Below are 8920 nucleotides of genomic sequence, written 5' to 3'. Positions count from 1 at the left end.
TAACTATTTATATATATTTTGCTTCAAAAAACGCTGCAGATGAGGGCTTCCCTGGTGGCGCAGTGGTTGAGAGTCCGCCTGCCAATGCAGGGGACATGAGGTCGTGCCCCGGTCTGGGAGGATCCCACATGCCGCGGAACGGCTGGACCCGTGAGCCATGGCCACTGAGCCTGCGCATCCGGGGCCTGTGCTCCGCAACGAGAGAGGCCACAGCAGTGAGAGTCCCGCGTACCGCAAAAAAAAAAAAAAAAAAAAAAAAAAAAGCTGCCGAGTCTGCAAGGGGTGTTACATAATGTATGCTACACACACTGTACTTTTTTTCTAAAATCCAAAAAATTCTAAATTCCAAAACACATTTGGTCTCTAGGATTTCTAATAAGGGACTATGAGTCCCTAGTTCTTTTCTTTTCTATGTCCAAAGGACAATTTAAAGGCATTAGAGGGACTTGCCTGGTGGCGCAGTGGTTAAGAACCCACCTGCCAATGCAGGGCCATAGGTTCGATCCCTGGTCCGGGAAGATCCCACATGCCGTGTAGCAAGTAAGCCCGTGCACCACAAATACTGAGCCTACGCTCTAGAGCCCGCGAGCCACAACTACTGAGCCCGCGTGCCACAACTACTGAAGCCTGCACGCCTAGAGCCTGTGATCCACAACAAGAAAAGCCACCACAATGAGAAGCCCGCGCACTGCAACGAAGAGTAGTCCCCTGCTCGCCACAACTAGAGAAAGCCCGCGCACAGCAATGAAGACCTGACGTGGCCAAAAATAAATAAAATAAATAAATTTTAAAAAATAAAGGCATTAGAGATGATGTCATAATATTAAGAGCTATTAAAATGTTAAAGAACAAATTATATTTTTAGCTAAATTCATTTCTTCAGCTAATCCAGAAATCTGATAATGTTAAATGTCACTAAAAACTGGGACAGTGATATCATCACTTCATTAGTTTCACATTTCTTCCCATGTCCCCAGCCCATTAATTCAAAATAATTAAGCCCCATAAACCATAAACAAGTCATGTGTGTGTCACACTGCGGAGGTATGTGAACTGTGTATACAATGCTCAGAAATTCATCCTAAAAAATATATGTCATAAAGTCACTGAGTAATAAAAAGCATTCTTCAATTCGACACATTGCAAAGAAAATTCTGAAATCTCATAATAATAATAAATAAAAAGTGAAAAGACAAGCCAAAGCAGCCTGTCTTAGAGAATGCTTAGTGATCACGTCTGCTATGGTTAGTCCACTGACATGAAGTTACTACGTGACTTCTTGCTAATCAGTTCCAGATAAGTGGGAAATCACTTTCATCTACCTGGTCTGGCAATGTTCTCTAGAGTGCTTTTAGGTGAATATCAAATAGCCAATCAGCAAAATAATTTTTGGTCTGTGGGAGGCTTATGTCCATAATATAAAAGAGAGGGTAAGAGACAGGCCTGATGATTATCACTATTGTGAGGCTGACTTGGGTTTCATGTGGGGAGGAAACTAAAGCACCACTGCAGTGGCTGCTAGAAGTACCCACTGAAAAAACAATTAACATCAACTATAATCAAACGTGTGAAGGTATATTTGATTCTTCACACTGTTTCAGTCTTTTGGTTGTTAATGAGACAGATTAGCACTTAGTCGAACATATGGCAAGTCAGTTGGAAAAATCTGTTTTAGTTTTAATCCTCTAATATACTTTTTACTTTAAAAAAAATCTTTAAGTAAAAATAATCTTATCTCAGAATGAAATATTCCATGACAGTTTCATGAAGAGAAAAATCTGTAGTTTACTATGGGGTGGGGGAGGGAGATTTTAAAAGAATCAGAGCTATCAATATATTTTATATTATTTTGGCTATTAATGTCAGTAATCATTCATTGTAAGGTAAAATATAATATAGACAGCATGTTGAAAAAGATTTTCTTAAGCCTGATTGTGTTACCTATCAACTTGAATTTCTTTTTTTTTTTTTTTTAACTTCAATTTCTTAGAAGTATCATTCTAGAAAGAGAGTTTTGGTTTATAAGAAGGATGGGTTTATTAGTTTCCAAGTCTATTGTAAGCATCAAGCATCTGCTTTTACAGTTTTTTTAATAAAAAATTTTTTAAAAAAGGATTAATTTTCAGAAGGTTTACATATTACTTTAAGAATCATTCACAGGGCTTCCCTGGTGGCGCAGCGGCTGAGAGTCCACCTGCCGATGCAGGGGACACGGGTTCGTGCCCAGGTCCGGGAAGATCCCACAATGCCATGGAGCGGCTGGGCCTGTGAGCCACGGCCGCTGAGCCTGCGCGTCCAGAGCCTGTGCTCTGCAAAGGGAGAGGCCACAACAGTGAGAGGCCCGTGTACCACAAAAAAAAACAAAAAACAAAAAAACAAAAAACGAATCATTCACAGACTCTATTCTTTACCATATATCAAATATTATGGTAATAATTTTTCATGTCAATCAAAGATAAGTGCTTCTCATTATTGAAAAGGTTTGCCTTTTATGGCATACTGCACCTTTAAGCATAATACAGAATGCACAGTTATCAGCTCTCACAGGGGATACCATTTCTGTGCAACAATACCAAGATCCCAGTTGGCTGACAAGTTAGGAAATGTACATAAACACCATGTGGTGACCCACTTTTCTTATGTCCTTTGTATTGCTGGGACTTAGCCTTTTTCTTCTGTTTTGATGAACCTGATTGGCTTTCTCTTGATGCTGAAAAATAAAAGAGAAAATTGATATCAAATAATTGCTTACAACTCTAGGTACAACTTAGATGAACTATCTTCACCAAATCCATGACGTTTATAAAAGTACACGATGCTGTGAAAATAAGGGTACTTGATCCTGCAAAACCATGAAGCTCAATACCAGACAGATTCCATTATTTATTCAATAAGCACTTATTATATATCAATAAATTTTAGCCTATAACTTTAAACTCATTAAAGGAAGTCTAGCTTAATTTGGTGAGTGCTCTTAATGTTGTGTTTCTATAGTCATTAAGCAACTGACTATGGAGTTCACACTGCCATGGTACACATGGTCTGATTCTGCGATATTGTTGTTGAGTCTTAAGATCTTACCTGCCAACCAGTCAGACATAGGTATATTCTTGTCCTGTGAGCTCACAAGGTGATTTATGTGAGACAGTCCTCGGAGAATTGCTGATTTTTACAAAAGGACACCTTTTCTGTATACCAACTTACACTGTGATGCTGGAGGCTGTAGTTGATATCCAGTTAATTGACACCACCCTACAGGATAGAGGTCAGGGGATTCACAGTCTACCCACTGATCATATTCTTCTTCCCATCCATCAAAATGTATCCTCAAGAGACGATGAATAATTCGAGTTACTGTGGCTACACATATTAACCGTGGCTCCATGAGATCTACTGCTTCTAATTTCATTCCTACACGAAATCCGTGATTTGGAACATCCTAACATGGAGAAGCAAAATATTAACACTGGTGAAAAGAAGAATGTATAACTCTACTAACACTAAGAAAGACAAAAGAGAAGTAACATAACCAATTAACAATTTAGACCAAAGAAATCCCAAATAATTAATTATTGAAACATATGAAGGTGAAGCATATAAGAACTAGTTAGGAAATGTATTCATTCCTATTTTACTCAGATTAAAAGTGAAACAAAGTTTGGAAACAAGCTTCAATGCCTATGTAAAGGAAATATGTACATTGTTTTACGAATATATATTTGTTTATATTATATATATATTTGTTGAATATATATTTGTTTTACGAATATATATTTGTTTATATTAATTCTAACGAATATATATTTGTTTATATTAAATTCTAACATAAGGCAAAGACATTCTGATCAACAATGATTTGCATTTGTGAAGCATCAAAAAAAATCCACATAAGTATTATGCTATCTTGTAAATTTACCTTATTAAATAGTTTTACTGGTGCTGCAATGGAGCCAGTTTCCCTGAGGTAGTCAAACCATTTAAAAGGAAGTTTTGTGTAACCTGAAAAACATAACTGGTTTAACTAGGAGTTCACCTAAAATTAGTGTAATAGTCAAATGTAGATATAAAGTAATTCAGTGCGCACTACAATCTCAAGTGCTAATTAATGCTGTACAGTACAATAGTTCCTCCCTGTTATATGGATATTCTTCTTTTTCTAGGCAGAAACAGGTGCGCCCATTTATTCTAACGGCAAAGTAACTCTCCTCTCCTCAGTGTATAAGAACTACAGACTTTTGCTTTTCAATCCTAGGCTTAGAACAGTCTAATATTTAATATTTTTTCAGTAGTATTTTTCTTTCTTTGTAAGGAAGAACTCTGGCTGGGCAATACTATTTTTATAGTCTTCTGTTTGACTTTTCTCCTTCTTAAGAGAAAAATCCAAGGCTCAGATATTGAAATTAGGGAAGTCCCTGGTTAAGCCATATGAGCTATTTAAGGGTATGTCATCTTTTAAAAAGTCACATGGTAATCGTTTTTATTTTTTTATTTTTTTGGGCCACACCGCTTGGCTTGTGGGATCTTACTTCCTTGACCAGGGATCGAACCAGGGCCTCGGCAGTGAAAGTCCCGAGTCCTAACCACTGGACCGCCAGGGAATTATTCCCTCATACGGTAATCTAAAGATGAAAACTTGTTTTCTCTCAAAGGCTAAAGTACATATATTTTTTAAAAAGTTCATGTATGCAGTAGCTCTTTGAGCCTACATCAACATCTCAACAGGGCTTGAGAATACCAATTCTTATTATAAAACGTACAGATGCTAAGGGAAAATTCTACACCAATGTAATTTATTAAAGCTACTTAGGATACAGTGCTTTATGTTTTCAGGGCACCCCCCAGCTCTTGTTATGTACGCATATGTTTATATATACATATACACATACTATATTTTCATACAGCAAGAAATCTAGGGCTGTGGTAAATGTTGTAAACAGGTACCATGTAAAAGGAAAGCAAGGACGAAAACCCAGTGTATATATTAGGAAGAAGTACCTCTGGGTGGAGTAAGTTCAATCATGTTAATTTCACAGAAACCAACAGGGAAAATAGAAGGGGAGGTTGCATGATAACAGAACCAGTCAGATCCGTCGGCTGCTTCTGAGCCATCGATCCCAATCATCAGGAATCCATCAGCCAGCACCTTTTAAATTAACAGAATTCCAAGTATTTTAAATTAGGTACCCACAATGTTCACTGCAGCACTATTTACAATAGCCAGGACATGGAAGCAACCTAAATGTCCACTGACAGATGAATGGATAAAGAAGTTGTGGCACATATATACAATGGAATATTACTCAGCCATAAAAAGGAACAAAACTGAGTTATTTGTAGTGAGGTGGATGGACCTAGAGTCTGTCATACACAATGAAGTAAGTCAGAGAGAGGAAAACAAATACCAGATGCTAATGCACATATATGGAAAAAAACCGGTACTGATGAACCTAGTGGCAGGTCAGGAATAAAGATGCAGACGTAGAGGATGGACTTCAGGACATGGAGGTGGGGGGAAGGGGAAGCTGGGACGAACTGAGAGAGTAGCAGTGACATAGATACACTACCAAATGTAAAATGGATGGCCAGTGGGAGGCTGCTGCATAGCACAGGGAGATCAGCTCGATGCTTTGTGACCACCTAGCGGGTGGGAGGCTCAAGAGGGCGGGGATATGGGGATATATGTATACATATAGCTGATTCACTTTGTTGTACAGCAGAAACACAACATTGTAAAGCAATTATACTCCAATAAAGATGTAAAAAAAATATTAGGTACCACTATTATAAAAATGATCCTTTAAGTGACATTCTAAAAGAAAGGAAAATCTATTACATAAAGATCTCTTAAAAGTGAAAAATGTACATGTATTTAATTACCTTAAATAACTGAAATTATAATGAAAAAAATCTGTGTAAGTTCTAGTGTGTACCAGAAATAACAGCATGGTTCCACAGAAGTGATTTCAGAGGTCTAGGGAAAACAGTACCTCTGCCAATGACCAAGGCTGTCTGCTGCTGTGGCACGTGAAAGTGGGCTGAGTGCTCTTTTACAATTTAACTATCTAGTCTCAGCTAAGCTTTAAATCTTACTCAGTAATAACTTTATTTCCTTCTGATTTATCACATAGAGAAGTTTTTCTAAACCTCTTCCACCTTCCTCAAGCTCCAACTTTACCTCTCTCATGCTCTGGATGATCGTGCTCCTCTATCACAGAAACTATGTGAGGGGCCTCACAGTCCATCCTTTGCACCTCAAATTGTTGTAAGTAGTAGTCCTTTCTTTGCCCCTCAAGACAAACTTCTCCATCTTGACCTACTGTCACTGGTACCTTGCTCCTAAAACACCATCTCTTATACTCTAATGTCTCCCAATTCCCATTACACTAAAAATATTTTATTTTGAAACAGTTCAAACTTACAGAAAAGATACAAGAAGAGTACAATGAATTCCTATATACTCTTCACCCAGAGACTCAATTCAAGTTATATACTATGTAACTCCTTGAAGTCTGACCCTACTAAACTGCTAAATTCACCGATGACCTAGTTTGTCAAATCCAGTGCCTTTTTTCCAACACTTCAGCCTCCCTTACAGTATCCCATACCAGTTGACTACTCAATTTTTTGAAACATTTATTCCCATACTCTCATTACATTACAGTCTACTGGTCCATCTTCTCACCTCTGTGTTCATTCCTTCACATTATTTTGGTGGCCACCCTTTCACCTCCAACTCTTGTTTCTGATTTTAGCCCTTTTCTTTTGTTTTCATGATGGCATCCACTCTTCAATGGTTGACTTTTATGCCAACAATTTCTCAAGTTTTATCATGAGTTTCTCACCCTCCCAGTGTCTCAGTCCTGCATTTTACCTGCATGCTGAACATATTCTCTGAGAGTTAGTACAGGGCATCAAACCAACAACTTCCTTCTCCTGCTCCTTTCAAAGGCAATCAATCACTGGGTCCCCACAGCTCTCCCTAAACATTCAGTCCCTTTATCCTTGCCATTAACTAACTCTCTCCCCATTATGTTGTTTGATATCATTGCTTTCAGCCTTCCTCTATGGACATCTCCCCTCTTACACAGTTAAGCTTTCCTTTGGTATGACCTCTGTTCATTCCAGAAACCTTTACCAACTTCTCCTGTTCATAAAGGAAACTCAGACAGCCTGACCAAGCATTAAAGACTGCACAATCTAATTCCACATCATCTTTTGCCTTTGCCTGCAGGTTCCTTTCTCCTAGCTATTTCTACTATATTGGATATGTACACTAACTTTCTCTTCAACCTTAACAGCTCTAAGACCTCTGGAAAGGACTACCTCCACTCACATGGGATTCTTTTCTCCCTTTCTAAATACAGCTGACTGGATCAGGGGTTAGTATTCAACCTTCACAGGACCAGGCCAAAGGCTGGGCTCAGTTGTTTAGATTCTCTCTCGGTAATTAGAATTAACAGACACAGAGATAGTAGTCAAGCCATCGGTTGGAGCTGGCACTGAAAGGTTGTGATACAGACAGGGACAGGGGCTACCATGTGCAGACTGAGTGAGCAGGACACCAACAGAGAAAGAGTGAAAGAAGAGTGGTGCAGACACAGAGCATAGGTGGAATAAAGAGGCCCCCGAGAGGTGGAGGATAACACTAAGTTTATGCCTTCCCAGGTCTCATCCCTGTGTCCTTGCATGTCTGTGAGCGTGCCCATTGCAACCTTAGAGTAACTTTCCTAGAGCTGACTTGAGTGGGTTTCTCTTCCTTATAAACAAAAAGCCCGGTCCAGAATATTCAACTTGTTTGATGTGTAATGTGTGTGAACCACTCTCCATTTCCTAAATGTGGCCTGTACTTTCCACTCTTGATGCTTTTGTGCATATTCACTTTCCATGGCACTTTCCTCCTGCATCTCTGCTTGGCAGAGTTTTTCCCATCCTTCAAGACAAAGTTTTCAAATGTCCTCTCTTCCATAAAGCTTCCCCTGATTCCTCTGAGAAGATGTGACCTCTTCTTTATTTGAATTCCAACAGTACTTGTACCTTTCTTAAATCATAGTTGATCTTGTATGTTAAACTTATTTTCATACAACTTATCTCGTTCTACAAGACTGTAAGCTTCTTGTTTCGTTTTTTTTTTTTTGCGGTACGCGGGCCTCTCACTGTTGTGGCCTCTCCTGTTGCGGAGCACAGGCTCCAGACGCGCAGGCTCAGCGGCCATGGCTCGCGCACCCAGCCGCTCCGCGGCATGTGGTATCCTCCCAGACCGGGGCACGAACCCGTGTCCCCTGCATCGGCAGGCGGACTCTCAACCACTGCGCCACCAGGGAAGCCCAAGACTGTAAGCTTCTTAAAGTCCAAACCAAACCTAGCATGGCAAGAATTCCTAAAGTATTTTCTGAGTGAAGCTGGGTCTTCTACTCGCTGGACACTTATTTTCCTTTCCCATAGAGCATGGCGCTGGTTCCCAAACCTGGCTGATTTTCAGAATTACCGAGAGAACTTTTTATTTTATTTTTTAAACAAATACAGATATCTGGGCAATAATTCTTGCAATGCTGATTGAGCAGGTCTGGAGTAGGTCATGGAAATCTATGTTTTAAATAGTGCCAGGTGGTTTGGGTCACTAGTCAGGTGAGGAAGAAGAACAAGGGTTTGGAGCCTGTCTGGTCTACAGCTGTGTGACCTGAACACAAGTGTCTGGGACATGGCAGCCATCACAACTGTTTTTAATTCTTTTGGCTTAAGGCTTAAAACTGTGTTGCAATGCAAATCACAATTTAGTTACACCTTTATGTAAGCAGATTCTGGATCAATGGTTCTTAACCTTGGTTGTACCTGAGAATCACCTGGGGACTTAAAAACAAAAACAGGGGCTTCCCTGGTGGCGCAGTGGTTGGGAGTCCGCCTGCCGATGCAGGGGACGCGG

At 39.6% G+C, this 8920-nt stretch overlaps 1 protein-coding gene and 1 non-coding gene across 2 annotated transcripts; both read right to left on the bottom strand.

The window, feature by feature from the left end:
- Positions 1 to 2682: 2682 nt before the first annotated feature.
- Positions 2683 to 5141, bottom strand: LOC103080436 (MBT domain-containing protein 1). Its single transcript, XM_007464994.1, has 3 exons — positions 4996 to 5141; positions 3917 to 3999; positions 2683 to 3439 (listed from the first exon to the last, which is right to left on the bottom strand). Exons 1-3 carry the CDS (start codon positions 5120 to 5122, stop codon positions 3170 to 3172), a joined length of 480 nt encoding a protein of 159 aa, XP_007465056.1. The 5' UTR covers positions 5123 to 5141; the 3' UTR covers positions 2683 to 3169.
- On the bottom strand, positions 4527 to 4598 carry TRNAE-UUC (transfer RNA glutamic acid (anticodon UUC)). The gene has a single exon. It is a non-coding gene; the product is annotated as a tRNA-Glu (tRNA).
- Positions 5142 to 8920: the final 3779 nt, after the last annotated feature.

Source organism: Lipotes vexillifer, unplaced genomic scaffold (genome assembly GCF_000442215.2).
Source record: "Lipotes vexillifer unplaced genomic scaffold, Lipotes_vexillifer_v1.1 scaffold591, whole genome shotgun sequence".
In the NCBI taxonomy this organism is placed as follows: Eukaryota; Metazoa; Chordata; class Mammalia; order Artiodactyla; family Lipotidae; genus Lipotes; species Lipotes vexillifer.
This window is presented reverse-complemented; position numbering and strand designations above follow the sequence as displayed.